At 43.6% G+C, this 17,616-nt stretch overlaps 1 protein-coding gene across 1 annotated transcript in view; it reads right to left on the reverse strand.

The window, feature by feature from the left end:
* Window positions 1-8,319: 8,319 nt before the first annotated feature.
* Window positions 8,320-17,616, reverse strand: part of gfra2b (GDNF family receptor alpha 2b) — a 102,056-nt gene continuing 92,759 nt past the window's right edge. The window contains exons 8-10 of the mRNA XM_040158103.1: window positions 15,890-16,074; window positions 10,509-10,556; window positions 8,320-8,463 (exon numbers count right to left, since the gene is read on the reverse strand). Of these exons, the coding sequence (XP_040014037.1) occupies window positions 8,320-8,463; window positions 10,509-10,556; window positions 15,890-16,074 (377 nt within the window). The remainder of the gene's footprint in view (window positions 8,464-10,508; window positions 10,557-15,889; window positions 16,075-17,616) is intronic.

Genomic DNA, 17,616 nt, shown 5'->3' on the forward strand with positions numbered 1-17,616 from the left:
GCTTGGACTTCCTCCCCGCAGCCTCGCCCGCGCTCACCTGACCTCATCTGGTGGCTGATTATGGCTTCTTCCCCGGTCCCTCTCTGGCCACTGTGTCCCGATGGAGACAAGCTGGAGCAGTACCACTGTCGCTGCAAGCCCAGCTGACATTAATCATCACAGTAAATGCCCAACACAGTTAGACTCGTACCTTGCTTACCACCAACCTGCTCTGTGCTGCAGGAGGGGAGGGGAGAAGAAGTTCTCTCCGGCCTGTTGTTGGTACAGACGTCTGAACCTGCCGACGACTCTGGCGCTGAAACGATTAGCTGATCGTCAGAAAATGAACCTGCCGCTGTTCTCGTAATCAGTTCAGTCTTGTTCCGCATTCCCAAGGGTGAGAACTTCCTGACTCTCTGTGTGTTTTTGGTCGTTTGGTCCAGTTGCCTCCTCGCACCTGGACCAAACGGGGGACGGAGACGGGGGAGGCATCGCATCCCCTTCATTACATGAAATCTGAAAATGTGATGCCTCCGAAAGCTGAAAGACAGCTACATTTCTCTCCCCGGTATTCAGTGTCAAACCGAATCCAAAAGTTAACTGCTTCCTGTTTGTGTTGATGTGCACCGGCTACAGCAAACACAACAATCTTCGCTCTGAATCTGGCCAAGAAGAAACAAACGGATCATTTCTACTGATACTTCTGCGAGTTTGATACAAGTCGGGTTTGCACTGGTACGAACTGCCCCCGGGAAATCGTTGTGTGCTGCTCTCCGCTGTCAGACACTGACAGCAGCTCTCTCTTCCTCCTGCCTGCTCAGCTTTCACATGTTACCGAACCAACTGCGGGCCAAACAACTGAAAGCGTTGCGACCCCGAACACTGAGACGACCTCACTCAGCACTGGGTGTGAGTTGGGCTGTAGGCAGTGCTTGGCGGCGACAGCGCGGGGCTCGCCGCTGAGACCGGTCAGTACTACAAACCTGTTCGGACTTGACTCGACGCGAGCTCTCACACAGACCCGCTTCCCTGAACGTTTCCCGTGGGAGCTGAACTGCAGGTCGTACGCTTAGCGATGCTTTTATCATCTCTGGGCTATTTTTCTTATTGCTGTTGCCGTCACGATACAACACTGACACGAGTTGGTAGGTTTTTCTGTCCCAGTAAGTTCAGTAAAAACACTTGTTGTAGCCAACAGCTTCATGTTTTGAGAGGATAATGATGCATATTGTTTAACCTCCACTCGATACCTTTACATCATGTTCGTCACGACTCGAGATACTAGATAGCTTTTGAAATCTGGACTGGGATCGGTTCTGCATCTTCCACGTTTAATGCACAGATGTGTGACACACAGAAGAAGTAAAATACAGTCTGTTTAAACGGCAGCATCATGTTAAATATGAACCGGTGTGCTACTGCTCCTGTTGATGAACACATCTCGGTCGGGTGTTTTTCAGTTGCACCCGTCTGGCGGAGTTTCACCCAGTCCCTGGTCTTTTAAAACGGTGACGGTCTGAATCTTCTAGTGATTTTACAAAACCAGTTCCTGTACACACTTTGATCCGAGTGCCCGTGCATTTGGACACAAACAGGAACTGGTCCACGTGTTCCAAGCGTCCAGACAGCGCTTCTGTGGTACTGTTATGGTAATATATTAAGGGCCTTAAGATGAGAAACCTTTTTATCGCCGACACACGTTTGAGAGTTTCTGTTCTGTGTTTATGAAAGGTGTTACTGGTAATATAATTCGGTGACTGGGGATGAGGGCCCACAAACAAACCCTCCGCCGGTTGGCCTGTCCCGCCCCTGCACCCAGACCATTAAAGCACCACAGCATTTATTTACACTCGCTTTGCACTTGTTTTTGTCTTTTAATTTCGTTCAGTTAATTCAGGTATGAGGTTAAAGTATGATGTCATCTGCTATATTTTGTTGGCAGCCAAAATGACCTATATACTGTATGTAGAAGGAGTAGAAATTGCAGTAGAAAACAATTCAACATCTAGACCATTAGACAAACCCAGATATGGGATTTTTGTTTGGGGTTTCTTTGAGTAGTTTTGCTTTACACGCCTTCTCCCTTCCCCCACGGGTGGATAGAGTATGATTTCACGCAACCTGCCACCGGCGTCGTCTGAACCAAACTGAGAGAAATAAAATGCACGGATTAGGCAGAGTGACGCCGAGGAGGAGATGTAAGGGAACGGCAGTGCGGCAGAACTGTGTCAAACAGAGACATAAGAGCTGTGAAATGCAGGCGCCCACACCCACACACACGTGCGGTCAGACGATTGTTCTGTTCGTATTTAATCCCGGTCCTTTTGATGCCCGATTGTCAGAAACAGCCCGGCATGTCATTGCATGCGGCTCCTCTGTCTTTCTGACTCCCCGCTGATCTCTGTGAGTGTGCTTTTAATCAGCTCTACAGTGTAGGCTATCATCATTGGCATCAGCGGCTCGTCTCCTGGCTGCTCCACAAGAGTGGAAAAATCACTCGTAACTTATTCAGCACTATCAGTTCTACAGAGGGAAAAAAAAAACATGCAATGAAAACATCGGGCCGGAGGTCATGTTTTAAAAAGCCTCTTACTCCGTTTTCTCAGCACATTATGGGAGGAGCGGGTCTCGCTTTATGCCCGAGAGTTAAACAATGCAGAGTGCTTCACCGGCAAGGCTGTAATTTCCACGTCCCCCTCGTTTTAAGGTTTCATTTTGATTTACCCACTGAAATCTGTGTAAACAGAATCTACAGACCGTCCAGCTGCCAACGTCCGGAGGACAGAAGAGAGATGGAGATCAATCTGCAGGCCTCTCAGGCTCCATGGAGGGTACTGCTCTACCCTCTGATTGGTGAAGGCCTGCAGGCAGTACTCAGGGCTGTAAAGATTAGGGATTTAAACTCCTCTCTAGTTTTTCCGGTTAATAAAAAACAGAGAGGGGAAAAAAAATAAAATAAAACATTGTACGTAATTAGTTATTGTCAATATTCTTCCAAAAGAATGCTGAAATTGACCATCAATCAAAGATAAGGCAGTAAAGGATTGAAGCCCTTTGTAAAAAAGCCAGAAATACAACATTTATCTATCATAGAGTGTCCGGTGTCTATTAATGAAAACTTCTAACTTATTGTTACTGCACTCAATTTCTTTTCCTTTTTATAATTAGACTACTATTAACTGGGAAACCCCGATAACTAATTCCATTATAATATGTTATTTGCTAAATTGATATAGGAAATAGCCTCCACATATTTAGCTTAAGTTGTAGCTGTTAACTTAAAACTCACAACTTAAAACATTCTAGTTTCTGTAAAAGGTCAAGTAAAAACCTACGTAATAATAATAATAATGATAACAATGATAATAATAATCATTGTTATTATTGTTCTGTCTCCACCAAATATTTTTTCAGTCTCACAAACAACAAATTCTGATAAGATTTGTTGTTTTTTCTAGTAGTAAACCTCTATTGTTAATGCACTGACCCCACTTGAATTCCTTTTTAGCGTCCTTTACAGCGCATTCACGGCATATCCCCGTAAAGCTCTCGCTGCATCGCTGCTTTTGCTTTGAAAGCTCACGGTGGCAACTCAGATTTCCATCCGCTCTGTCGTCTGAACTGTGGCGGCAGGGCAGCCGGACGGCCGCGTTCAGGGAGACTTATTAAGGAAACTAACCGCCCTTGGTTAGCCCACACATTATGCTCGCACATTAACTACACACACACACCGAAAAGTCAACAACTGTTGTTACAGATGTTACTTTTATTTAGATCTCCAGACACATATTTCAGTTACACTGCTGTAGCGCTGTTAAAGTTTACAAATATATCAGCAAATTTACAACCTCACTTTCACCGTCTTCCTCCATCCATCTACTCATTTCTCACTTTTTCCTCCACATAGTCAGAACAAGACGCAAAGTGTAAAGCCCCGCTAGCAGCCCCTAGACGTGGTAATGTTCCTTATGCCCGACGGAATGAAAGCGTTGAACGGAGGGATGGATAAATTAGCTCTTCTTCAGAGTCTTCAGAGTTTGTCCCGATGGTGGTGCCAGAGCACCGGTTCCTAACCTGGGGGTCAGATTAGGATTAATTATGTGATTTTGTATGAACACCACTGTGAATTTAAATTAAACAAGTGATTCGCAGACATGGCTGCTGATAAAACTCTTTTTTTAAGCCGTAATAAATTTGCTTTGTGCGTATGTTTGGATTTATGATGGTAATATTGTGCATATTAAGCTATGACTTTCAAATTCTATCAGTAATCAGAAACACTTTCTAAATGTAAATTTTAAATGTAAATTTTATTCTCATCTACATAAATAACTGCTCAGTGCATCTCCATTTTTATTTCTCCTACTTTTTGCTGATGACACCAGCTTTTTTCCGAAGCAAATCTTGAATTAGATACAACTTCTAAATGGTTTAATTTGAACAGACTCTCTTTAATTTCAGTAAACCTAATTTCATTACATTTACCATCAGGTATTTTAAATCTATTTCTTTGGTTCCATCTACAAGTTTAATTAGTGTTTTATTTGATGAATAGTTCAGTTGGAAAAAATCATGTTAATTCAACTTGCAGTAAGGCAACAATATCAGTTTGTTATGATGAGTATGAACGAGCTTAGTAATCTTTATTGTACTCTTGCGGTTTGATATTTCTGAAACAAAATTTGAGAAGTTTGCCTGATGATTACACCAGAGGGAGATCGGGGATAAACTTAAACATTTGGATTCCTCTTCTGGGGGACAATGAAAATCAACAATTGATTGATTTTAAGATGACTTTTCACGCAAATGGTCAAAATCAAACCACTGGGGATCAGGGGATCTCTGGGGATGATGAAGAGCTTGATTCAAAATGAGCCTGTAGATTTTGCTTTCTTTTGTAAAAAGTTTACATTTTAGCCCGATGGTGCAAGAAGAAAGCTGATAGAGTGACAAATGGAAAGGCTTTATCCACCGAGGAGTATGAAGGAGTTTAGTCTTTTTCATTGCAATCTAACAATTAGGTTGTTTTCATATTTCTGGAATGTGAAAAATCCTGCACACTGTTGATCACTTGTACTTATTCTGGAATTTTAGCCTGATAATGACACTAGAGGAAGGTCGGGCATCACTGTAAAGATTTGGTATTCCTCCTCTGGGGACCATAAATAACAACAATTTATTTATTTTGAGGTTTCTTGCCATGAAAGTGTTGCCCAAAAGCAAAATTTGCTGTGATGGCGGTGCCGTCGAAAAGCTCAGAAGCCCGACAGAATCATTAGGATTCATCCTCTGGGGATCACGAATAGTCACCTGTGCTTAAATGTCAGTTGAAGTGTGAGACTCTGTGATCGCTCTTCCTGACTGCTAGCGGGTTAATGATAAAAATTTTCCCTCTTTCAAGTCTGTGAGAAAGAAGAGTAAAGTAAGGCCACACCATCAGGTTCACCACCACACCTCTTCCAGCTGATGGAGGGTAGGAGGTGACGACCCACTCGAACCTCTGACCCGTTGGCCTTCTTACAGCACAACAGGCCTTTGTTCATGTTCCACATCCTGGCAGCTTCTATGAAAAATAAAAAATACCCCACAGAGTGGCCAGAGGTAAAGTACACACTGAAGAACCCGTACACACACACACACGCACACACACACACACACACACACACACACACACACATACACAGGTTAAACACGTTTACAGAGGGAAAACAAAAGACGTAATTATTAGAATGTTATAAGCAACTGAATACTTAATGCAGACATCTACAGTAAATACAGCTGAATTTAAAGCACGAAAATATTTTATTTTATCTGAATTCATTAGGTCCTTTCAAGTTTTGACTTACAGAAACTTTTAACTTTTTTTTTTTTAGGTTTCACAAACTCTTGAAAGTTCAAGCTTACAGTGTGTTTCAGGTCTCCTGACCTTGACTGAGGCAGCAGGCTTAACACACACAGGCTGTTAAAGTTTGTTCTCCTTATCTTGAATTGTGGTGAAAGGTTAACAAACATCTGGTGGATCTGGTGAATCTTGGGAGCCAATTTGAGCAACTTTTTTTTTTAGCATGACTTGATCCATTGACTTTTTTTTTTTTTTGGAGATACATAAAAATCCCCCTATATAAATGATGTAAGAACTAGACTTCCGTATACAGTATCTACCGTATTGGCACGAATATAGGGCGACCATCATTATAGACGACCCCCCCTTTCCAACATCAGTTTTTGAGAAAAAGACTTTTTGGGGACGGGAAACGCTGCGACGCTCGTCTTGTCGGGAACGTTTCCCTGAGATCCCGTTAGTCCAAGGAGACGAGAGCCCTCATCACTGAAGCCTTCTCTCTCACAGAAGTGAAACATGAAATATGGGGATCGGTAAAATCCACATTAGTGTATCTGTCCCTCAATCACAGACTCTCTCTCTCTCTCTCTCTCCTGTCAGACTGTTGAAGTCCCGAATTGTTTTCTCTGACAGTATTTTTCAGACTTCAGTCTTTCTGAGCTCATCATCTGTGATTCCTCGCCGTCTGACAGATCCTCTCCCTGGTTCGTCTTCTGAAGCAGAGACGTCGGGAGACACTGTGATCTTGTTTTGAATCGCCTCGAGTTTATTTCCTCTGAGGCAGCGGAACATTTTGCGCTAGTCTTCAGAAACCAAACACTTTTTTGGGCCTGACTGAAGCCGGCGTCGCACTCTACCCTCCAGTGTGGCCGTTTGGATTACGAGCTACCGACAGAGCATAAACCGGCCGTGACTCTGTAAGAAGACCGTGTTACACTGGTGCTCACAGATGTAGACTCTCATTTTACAGCTAAATCTGAAACTTAATATTACATCTATGATGAAAGGATTAATAAATGAAACATTCTTAAACATAGGTGCTGGTATCCACTAGCGTTTCATCTGACATATAATGATTGATGCATCAGGTTTTAGAGAGGGCCTGCTGTCATTTTCTCGTGCATATCGATAGTGGGCTAGCTGCTGCTCTGTGCTCACAGGCTCACACCAAAATCCCATTTTAAACAAAATCAGCAAACCCAGAACAGACGGTGATAAAGGATAAGTCTGAAGATCGAGCGATAAAGTAAAATATTTCCATGTAACAAATTCTGTTCGATTTAAACGTCGACATCAAGCGGTCAGCAGTTTTACACTTTCGCAGTTTTGCACTTTCGTAGTATCGAGTTGCCTATAAGATTCGAATCCTTGCGGCGTTCGTTTGTTTCCGAACACAGACACGCCCGCATTCAGCCATAGACACCCATGCAGAAACACACATACACACACACACACACACACACCTGCGCTCACACAACTATACACTTACGGTATGTGAAATATACACTCTTCCATTGAGACTCCATTGGATGGACTTTTTTCATATTCCACATTAAATGAAGTTTGTACAGAATGTCGACAACAAAATTAAGATAAAGACCCGCAAAAAGCACACTGGTGTACAGCATGAGTGTTTGTGTCCGTGTGGGGACCCTGTTTGCCCGCTAACGAGGTCTAAGGGGAGGGCGACAGTGATTGTGTGTGTACCCGTGTGCGTGTGTGTGTGTGTGTGTGTGTGTGTGTGTGTGTTTGTGCTTTGTATTTATGTAGTAGAGATTTCCTGCCACAAGAGAGGTCCGCGGAGTGATAAATTGAGCTGACAAACACCATGGAAGGATCTGTCCCATCTGTCCGGCCTAGAAATCCCATCCTGTCCCTCTCTCTCGCTGCCGACTGCAAGACTCGCTGTGTGTGTGTCTGTGTGTGTGTGTCTGTGTGTGCTTTTTGTTGGGGCGTTTTGGGGGTTTTGTGCTTGATCCAAAGTTCCTGTGCTTTTCAGCCCAGCTGTCTCAGATCCAAGAAAGCTGGAGGGAATGAGTCCGAGCCGGGCTGCACAAAAGCACACAAACCCTCCAGACAGGGAGCATTGGAAATGAAGTCACTGTGATCCAAAATCCCAAGTGTCTCTCTCTCTCTCTCTCTCTCTCTCTCTGCTTTTCTTATTTCTCGCCCTCTCATCTCACAAAATCCACAGCCCAGCGTCGTCTTCTTCGTTGTGTGTGTGATGGGAGAGAGATGGCTAATCTGAGCGTCCTCCAGAACACTTTCCCTCCTCAAAAGGCCGTTGATGATGTTTGGGCGTCTGTTGGTTGACATTTCCCCGTAGCGAAGGCCGCCGACTCACGTGACTTTCTCTGGGTCTAGCCATTTAGGAGCAGATATGTGTGTGTGCGTGTGCGTGTGCGTGTGTGTGTGTGTGTGTGTGTGTGTGTGTGTGTGTGTGTGTGACAGTGGGTGCGGGTGTATGTACGCGTATATTTGTGAGTGTGAGTTCACATTTATGAGATGTGGAGTAGAAACGTCGGCAGAAGGGACACACACAAAGTCGCAGAGATGCGGCGGAGGAGTGGAGCTGGCTGCCGGCTGCTGCTCTTGGGCCCCGGAGAGTCCTGAGAGTCTATTGACCCCTGGGCCAACAGCGCCTGAACAGACACAGGAGGGGGGTTGGGAAAAGGTAAGAGCGTGAGCGAAGAGGAGTTCAGTCAGTGGAATAGGTTCAACCCCCCTGTTCAGCATCTATTAGCAGCATGTAAACATTTGATGAATGGCTTATAAATAACGTTGTTGTAAAAAGGCCATTTTATAACTTCTCCAGACGAGTCACTTTGTATAATTACGGCCACGAGCATGAACACCCTTCATGCAAACATACAACATCTGGTCGTTTGTGTAGTGAGAGGTGGCAGACGGAACAGAGGGAACAGAGTGAGAAGTAAACCAGAGTAAAATGACCTAGAAATGGAACCAAATGGAACCAAATGGAACCAAATGAAACCTCATAGTGACGTTATGTTTCAAGTCTTAACGCTCAAGTTTGGTCCTACCCAACCCTGTCTCCAAGAAATTACTTTTATATTCTACTAATCTGTTTTGCAATTAAAGGATAATTCCCTCATTTTTAAAGCGGGATCCTATGTTTTCATCCGTGTCTGGATGATTGATAGGGACAAAAATGCTTGGAACCGGTCCAGTACTGAGCGAGACCACCGTTAACTGTCAACTGCGAAACACCTGCGGTGAAATCAAAGGGGGTCTTTGTCCACGTCAAGCTGCACATTTTTGCCGCTGACAGGTCCAGATTGTTGTTATAACTAAACACACGCAGCTTATGATTTTTCTTCATGTGCGTTGAGTTTGAGCAAACACGCCGGCGCTCTCTAAATGCCTTTGTGTGGCAACGAATGGCTTTATTAAATATTAATGAATCATTTACCAACTTTTTTGTACATTACTCTATTTTGTAGATAATCAGTTACAAGCCATTAATTAGAACACGTTTTGAGTTGCCAGGTCGTGAAACGTCCTTTTGGCCGGTGTGGACTAAAGCAGTTTTCCGATCATATCTCAGCGAAAGTCACTTGACTGTTTGACAGCATTTGTAAATGTTAGCAAGTAATTAATTAACAGATTTTGGTCCAGATTTGGAGTTGTCTTTTCACAGCCTGGCAACCTAAAGGTTGTTCTTATTAATAGTTTATACCTGATAAATAAAGCATCAATAAATGGTTAATCAACCGATAAAGTTATTATTTACAACTCAAGCTATTCTTTGCAAATAGTTTTCATAAGAAAGTTGGAGCTGAAGTTCGGTGGCGCAAAGAAAGAAACGAGTGACAAAATAAAGTCTGCTCTAACCAAACAGTGTTCAGACTAAATACAGAGGTTTTTTTTTGAGTTTGCTGTTGATTGATAGAATTCTACAACGCAGTGAACAAGAAAATGGAGCAGCTCCTCAGAGCAGGAAAAAAAATAAAATGAATTGTGGGTGGTGTTGAAACAGCTCCAAAAAATCTTAGAAAAACAACAAGGTATGTATTAAATCCTAGCAAACAGACATCAGAACATTTATTTCCTTAGTTTAACCTGCGCTGACGATGCCACAGGTATCATTTCATGTTGGTATCAAATGCTAAAGTTGATATTTTGAGATACTACCTGCTGAATCAGTAAACTATGACAAGTAGTATGTATCATGGATTTGAGTCGCAGCGTTAGTCTGGTTTGGGTGACGTTCTTTTTCTCTCCCTTCTGTTGTTCATTGTTGTTTTCCACTTTAAAAGAAAAAGTGGGAACAGCCGATACAGGAGCTGGATGCAAACTAGTTAAATTTGCCTCTACTCTCTCAATAAAAGCATATTTTTTTAGAAGCTGTATCAGAAATTGAGTTATTTACAAAAAGCTGTTACTCTGTACAGTGAAAATTGACATACACAACCTCTCTGTTTTTAACGATAATTATATTCTATCATGAAGACTCTTTTCTTGTTTGGGATGATGATGGACCTGAAACTCAAAAAAAGAACCGAACCTGATTACCACCTGTACATCACGGTCCACCGAATGATTGCAGGGAAAATAATTTGATGCCACCCCTCATCAATGCATGCAATTTCACAAAACCTATTACTAACATAATTATTTTCTAAAGTGTCAAAACACACAAAGGGGTGTAATCAGAGCTCCTCACCTCTTCGCACTCATACTCATCAGAGGGGATGCACTTTTGGCCTCCGTCCTGTAAAACAAGAACCCGTTATGAGAAAGCACCAGAGACACACAGTCGCTGCCCTGCTGCCATTTATTCCCCGGTCTGCCTACTCACATCCAGCTCGTTAACTCAGATTCATCAAAAGGAGAGTCTTTGTGACTCTTACGTTATCATTACAGGATGCTCTTCTCAAACCGACCTGCCATTCAGGAACATTGACAACGGTATCTGTAAAGCACGCAAGCTTGAAAAGAACAGCGGGCCAAGAACGGACCCTTGGGGAACACCACGATTAAGCCGACTTACAGAGGAGCACGAGTCCGCTAATAAAACTGAGAAGGTTCTGTTTTTAGAAGTTAACAACACAAGAGGTTGAAAGAGGTCACCTTAAGACCTACCCAGGTTTCTAGACAGTGTGGGAGAACAGAGTAATTGATTTTGTCAAAAGCAGACCGCAGAGTGAGCATTCACCTCTCAGTACTATGGCAAGCCCAAAAAGCTGGCTGTAAAATATCAGAAATGTTATTATTGTGTGTGTGAATTCACGTCAACCAGCAGCAATGGTGGAAAATCTGAGCCAGACTCATAACTGTCAGAGTTTTCATTTCCACAACCGTTACTGTGTCATTAGATAAGGTTTGTGAGGAGCTGCTACCCAGGTAAGACCTTTCAGTCAGCGCCCGGGGGAGAACGGCGCCGTCTCAGCAGCTCTTTGGTGATTTACCACTGATTGGTTTGCCTAAAGGTAGAGTGAAGCTTCATGTTTTAACTGAACGCTTTGTGTTTTTTAATGTGTTTTTTGCTCCTTATAAATACAAATCAAGCCACACTTCAATAACAATTAATAAACACTGTACCGGTCTGAATATAAGACGACACTGACTAAGTAGTAAGATGACTTTTCCAACATCTGTTTTCAGGAGAAAGATTCTCTGAGGATAAAAAAAACCTTCCACATGAAACACAGGAGGCAGATCCCATGTTCTACGTCTTTTTTTACACGTGCCATGATATCATGTCTAAATAAAAGTATAGCCTTTGTAATTTCTATGGTACAACTTCAAACAAGTCAACATTAACCACTGGATGCCGCTGCTGGGTGTAGGCTTTGAGCTGAACAACAGCTCTGACGTTCCTTCATCCTGTCTGCGACTGGGTGCTCGTGAGTGGACAGAACCATTTTCACTGACTGCACCGTTCAGTCTGTCTGTTGGAGCTGCTCCCTATCGTGACATTTAGTGACGGTGGTAATTATTTGGCTGCTTAACAGATGATTCGATCTGTTCCTGCAGAAAAGACGTCGGGAGATGCTTTGGAGTCATTTTCACTCACCAGGCTTTTCTTTCTCTAGCGGCAACACAACACACTACACGAGCTGTCGGAAGCTCCCGTAGGCCGAGCTGCAGTAACCAAACACGTTCAGGGCCGACTAATTACAGGACACTCACTACAAACAGACCCGTGTGACACTACAAACAGCCCGTAACCCAACACCCCGGTAACATGCCACTGTGTAAGGAGTGGCAGGAGCCCGGTGCACCATTCACACGTAGATGTTTAAAAAGCTTTCCCAGTACACCAAGCATGAACTTGTGCCCCTGGGTCCTGCGGTAAGAGTCTGATTAATTTTCTCAGACGGCGTTGGTCACTGTCGGTTCTCTCTCTTTAAGCCTCGGATGGAGTCTCCCGCCTGAGCCGTCAGCGCGACAAATGAACATGTGGACATGAAGAAGACGAAGATCATTTCAGGAACTGTAGCAGCGTGTTTGGCTCACAACTGCAATTATGAAACTACCGCTCTAATCCATACAGCAGCTAAGGCTCATGGGTATTGTAGTATTTATACATGTGTGCCAAAAAGGAAAAAAAAAAAAAACACAAAAAACTGAAAGAGAAAATAATTCAAACTGGTGGTCAGAATAATTAACCCGCATGATCATTACATTATCCAGCATGTAGTCCTTTGTCCCTACTTTTGAGTAACACTGAGGAGATCATTAAAAGAAAAAAATTAAGATGGAATTCAGAATGAGGAAAGTCTATAGAAAAAGGCCTGTTGTTTGGGTTTCTTGTGATTGTCTCCAGGAAGGATGAGAAACAGTTAAGTGGGGCTCACTAGATTGACAGTCATTGAAATGCAGAGCAGTAATGTCAGCGTAAACAAAGATGCACACTTATTCTAGCTCAAAATCACACACACTGCCTCGTTTATCTGAGTCTTCCATCAGCCTCTTTGTCAGCGCTTCATTAGCATATCTCCTCCTGTTGCCTGGGTGGGAGAGCCAATCAGATCTTATCGCTTGACGAGAAAGAAGAAAACACTTTTCAGTGACAGGGAAATCATGGAGAGCAGCCTAGAAACACTGCAAGCCAGATCATAATCATTTCCTCTGAAATATACATGTGCAGATCCACAATTATGCATCCATGTGCACATACACAAGGTTGTTATAGTGATGATTAAACCATGCGGATGAATCATTATCATACTGACTATCGCTGCAGTAACCCCCCTGACACTGGACGCCTCTGCAGGACTGATTCCTATGAACTGACTGTTCATCATTCTGTAGTTCACAGAAAAATGATAGCTTTATTCACGGGCTTTGGAAAGTCATACGATTCAGGAAGCAAATTCAGAGCGGCACACATGAGGTAATATAGCGTATCCGGAGGGACTCTGTGCTCTGCTACATCTCACGCTTTTTCTCCATTTTTATGTCATATCTCTGTTTTTATCTGTTTCCCGTCCATTTCTCCGTCGGCCTCTTTTCAGATGTCACTTCATCTCCGCTGCTGCGGGACCACGGAGGTTTCGTATTTATCGGAAATGCTGGCTCTCACGTTGCAGGTAATTAGGCATGGGTATCGAAAGTGCTGACAGATAGCAGTTTGCAGGTGCCACCATATTGCTTCATGGACCCGACGGAGGGTCGGGGGATGAATTCAGCTTCTGTCACAGTAGTTAAATTGTGAACATTTGTCGTCATAAAACAGTATCATCTAAGTCAGGAACTCCGAATCCACCCTGCCCCTACCAGCCAATGGTTACCCCAAGGCTCGGTGCTCAGATTGCTACGTTTCGTCATCCGCAGCCGCGGCTCACAAGCCTCGTGTGGCTCGCCAAGCTTTAACCAGAAGCTCGCACGACAGCAAATAATGATATGATAATGCAGCCAATACACACACTTCCTAAAATACTCAAAACAGCTACGACATTCATGCACGAGATGGCAATACAGGCGGCAAACTCCGGACCTACCCCAACCTACTGTGGTCTGACCAGTTTTGGTGGCCCTCTGGAACATCACAGTGGCAAAAGTGCTGTTGGATGGGTAAATAAATAGTGGGCCGGTGTAGGATAATCTGGGGTTATTTAAGAGAACTTACACATATACACTACACCCAACCATAAGCACGCATCCGTTGTTATGGAGAAGAAGCCACTTAATTCAATTCAACACTTCATCATTAAAGTTGAGAACGAAACGAGGTGCCAGAGTTGCTGAAGTCAACCAGTGTGGACTCCGAAATGAAAAGTGAACCGATTGAAACTCTCAACACGGTCATCTTTACGTCTCGCCCACCACAAGCGGCTCACATGTCAGAAATTTTGGGCTCAGTGTTTGGATCTTTCTTCTTGAAATGCACCTTTGGACTCGCAGTTAACTTTGTACACAAGCTAAAACTTTCTACTTTTATAAAATAAAAAGATTTAAAAAAAATCTGTTTTGTAACACAGTTGTTCTTCTTTTGGTGCTGATGATTTAACCAGGAGAGTTTCATGCTGATCCAAGCTGTAGAAGTGCTCCATCTGTGAGTCATACATGTAAATGGGACCGTCACATACACAACCACCAACCAAAATAGCTCCATCTACTTCACAGCTCGGTGCAACGTTATGCAAAGTCTGAAGCTGGCAAATGGAACTCCGGAGTCCAAACCCCCGAGAACAGGAGGGCACAGTACGCTCACGTTATAGCTGGGACAACGGTGCTGTACATCACCAGCTCAGCTGAGCTCCGGTGATTACACTTCATCATAACTGTCAGTAAATAATGTCAGCTAAACTTCTTATGTCCGGAAACAGGGGCGCTCCTGCCACTGCTCAACGCTATAGTGGGGGCTGGCAGAAACAGTTCAGATCCGATTTTTTGTTTTGGTCCCTTTGTGGCTATGATGGTGCTGAACCTGGTCTTCAGGAATCTGCACACAATCACTGCATGTAGCACCTCGTCGAACTACAAGCGGGGATTTTTATATTTTTGTTTGTCTACAGGCATAACGTGTTACTAAGTGACCTTTAGAGGTGCTGGTAGGTGTATTTCTGAACTTTGGACGGAGCCAGGCGAGGTGTTTCCCCCTGCTTCCAGTCTTTATGCTAAGCTAGGCTAACCACCTCCCGACTCCAGCGCCACCTGTTCTCCAGTTTGATTCCATCTTTTGCCAACAGAAATAGGCAGTTGTATTATTATTCATCTTATGTTTTAGATATTTTATGTACATATATATGTACATGTAAGTGAGTTAAAAATTAGGCAGTTTAGCAAAACATCTCTGGATCCAGTCACATTATATGTTGAGGTATTCTATAATTCATTCATGCAATTTATATTGGCCTTTAACCTTCAGCCTTACACCTCCTCCCTGTACATAATGGATTGGTTTCTACATTCCCTGGCTGCAGGCAGGATGATGCTAATGTGTGTGAAGGTGAAGAAGAGCAAAGCACATAAATCTGTTCTGCTCAGACCTCCTCAGTCCTATCTGGGTACGTTACCGTCTTCCTGTTTGACTGCGTGGATTTCTCTTTCTATATTCAGCTGGGCACATCCTCAGTTTGTCAGCAGCAAAGAACAAACTCTCGTGTTTTATTGACTGTCTTCTCTACAAAGACAGAGCAGGATCTGCAGAGGCAGTGGAGCTGAGATTAAAGCGTTCAAAGTTTTCAGGCTGGCCAGCAAACTGTGTAACAGATACAGAGGTTTTAATGCCTTAATTTAGTTTGATTGTTCTACCTAAAGAAATAGTTGGCAAAACTGGCAAAATGGCAAAAAAATGTGGACACTGCGCAATATTCATGAAATGTCAGCTGTAAACACAGTATCTGCAAGCAACGTTTTTTCTTTCAGCTGTCCTGTCCTTTTTAACTTGTTTGAGAAAATAAACTTTATTGTGATTTTATTTTTTTTAACTCTGTGGTTCATAGAAACTAAATGTATCTCTACCATATAAAATCAGGTCACTGCTTTTTGGCTTCGTAGCTCAGTGGTCCCTCCGCATCCAGTAGCTCACAAAGCGGCTGGTTTGTGACAAGTCGGGTCAACGTGCCATAATAAAACACACGTAGGCGAACTCACCTGCAGGTTGGCACAGGTGGAAAACATACAAGCACTGTCCATGGGTTTGATTGCATTGCCGTGAAGAGAGGGAGCAGGTTTGGAGATGATTGGCGGCTGGACGGGGGGCAAGAAGGTGGACGACGGCTCGGTTACAAGAAGAGTCCCCCCCTCTGAGCCGTAACCAAACGACTGGATGGCATTTTCTGTGAGAGGAGACAGAGAAAGCAGGGCAGAGAGGGGAAACATGAGAGAAAGGCAAAGGGGGGTGGGGGCAGAGGAGCGAATGATTAACAATATTAGACCCTTTTTCCACCTGCTAATTACACAGTGACAACATTGTTCTTCTCTCAGCAAGACACAGTCATTCGTTTTACTTCCTGTCTTAATAATTAGCAGGTATATCTGGACTCGTTTTCCCAAAGTGGGTAGCGTGAACGTAGTAAAAAAAAAATACACCTAAACCGAGTCTGAAAGCTGCGTTACCTGGTCCAGGGGGAAATGATTGATGGAAACACCGTAAAAATGAGTTAAGAATTGCATTGGGCGAAATACAGTGGGGTCCAAAAGTCTGAGACCACTTTCCCACTCAAGTGAATGTAGCACTGTAGCATGATTTTTCTTTTAAAGCTGCAGGTTGTGTATATAATGGGAAGAGGCCCGGATGAATATAATAAGTGTCTGTGATAAATAATGAAAAAGCATCGATGTGCATGTGGTGGGAAGAGGTCCCGGTGAAAATAAGTTGAGGTGTGGGGGGAAAAAAAAAAAAAGAAAAGGCTATTGACAAAAATGTGAAAAGAGCTCTTGGCCATATTGAATGTTCTTTTGAGCCGGTCCCTAATTCAACTCATCATTTTCTGGCTCACTGGGAGAGCCTGGCACAAACCTGAAGACCGGCTGGAAGCCGCAAAGACTGGACAGACCACACATAAAGATGGTTTCCGCCAACCTGCTCAGAGTTTTTAGTCTTTCACAGTCAGGAGGGAAAGGAACCTTTCGACTGAGTAAACACGCTACACAACACAATGAACCGCTGCTCAGTAACCACGGGAGTTCTGGAGGTTGACGACCCCACTGATCCACCGGGAACTCCGACTGTCACATGTTGTTGCACCAGAACGAACTGGGAGTCCAACCAGCAGCTGGTACCGTTTCTGTGCACAGACATTTGTCCTGAAGAGGTAAAAAAAAGGAGGAAAAAGGCTCAGAGTTCGGTGAGATCCAGTTTGAAGAGGTGTGTGGGACTGCAGAGCCTACAGAGGGACCTGGAGCGGAGTGAACTTCAGGTAAAGCTGTTTGTTTACCCCTAGAACTCCCTGCAAGGCATCATGAGGTAAGAGTAACACCTGCTCAACATCGGGCTTCATCCTGCACTGAAAAGCAAATGTGATGAAAATGTATATAGGATGAACCAGACCGAATGTCTGAATGTTGACCCTGAAACAACCTCAGTCACACTGCTCCGGCTCTGTTCATATCCAAGTATCTGAGTACTGTACTCTGACAAGCCAACTTTATCAGGTTTGTTTTGGTACATTCAGGGGCTTATGGGATTTTCTGGTTTGGTTTTTTTTTTCCTCTTATAAAAAGCCTTATATTCAGGAGGCTCACTGAGAGGTCAGAAATTCGACAAACAAACAGATGATAGAAGACTAGTGACTGAGTTGTGGAAGCTAATGGGGATCCGGATAAAGAATAAAGAATACGCACAGCACAGGCCTACACATACAGTACATTTACACCGT

The sequence above is a fragment of the Xiphias gladius genome, chromosome 20, assembly GCF_016859285.1.
Source record: "Xiphias gladius isolate SHS-SW01 ecotype Sanya breed wild chromosome 20, ASM1685928v1, whole genome shotgun sequence".
NCBI lineage: Eukaryota > Metazoa > Chordata > Actinopteri > Istiophoriformes > Xiphiidae > Xiphias > Xiphias gladius.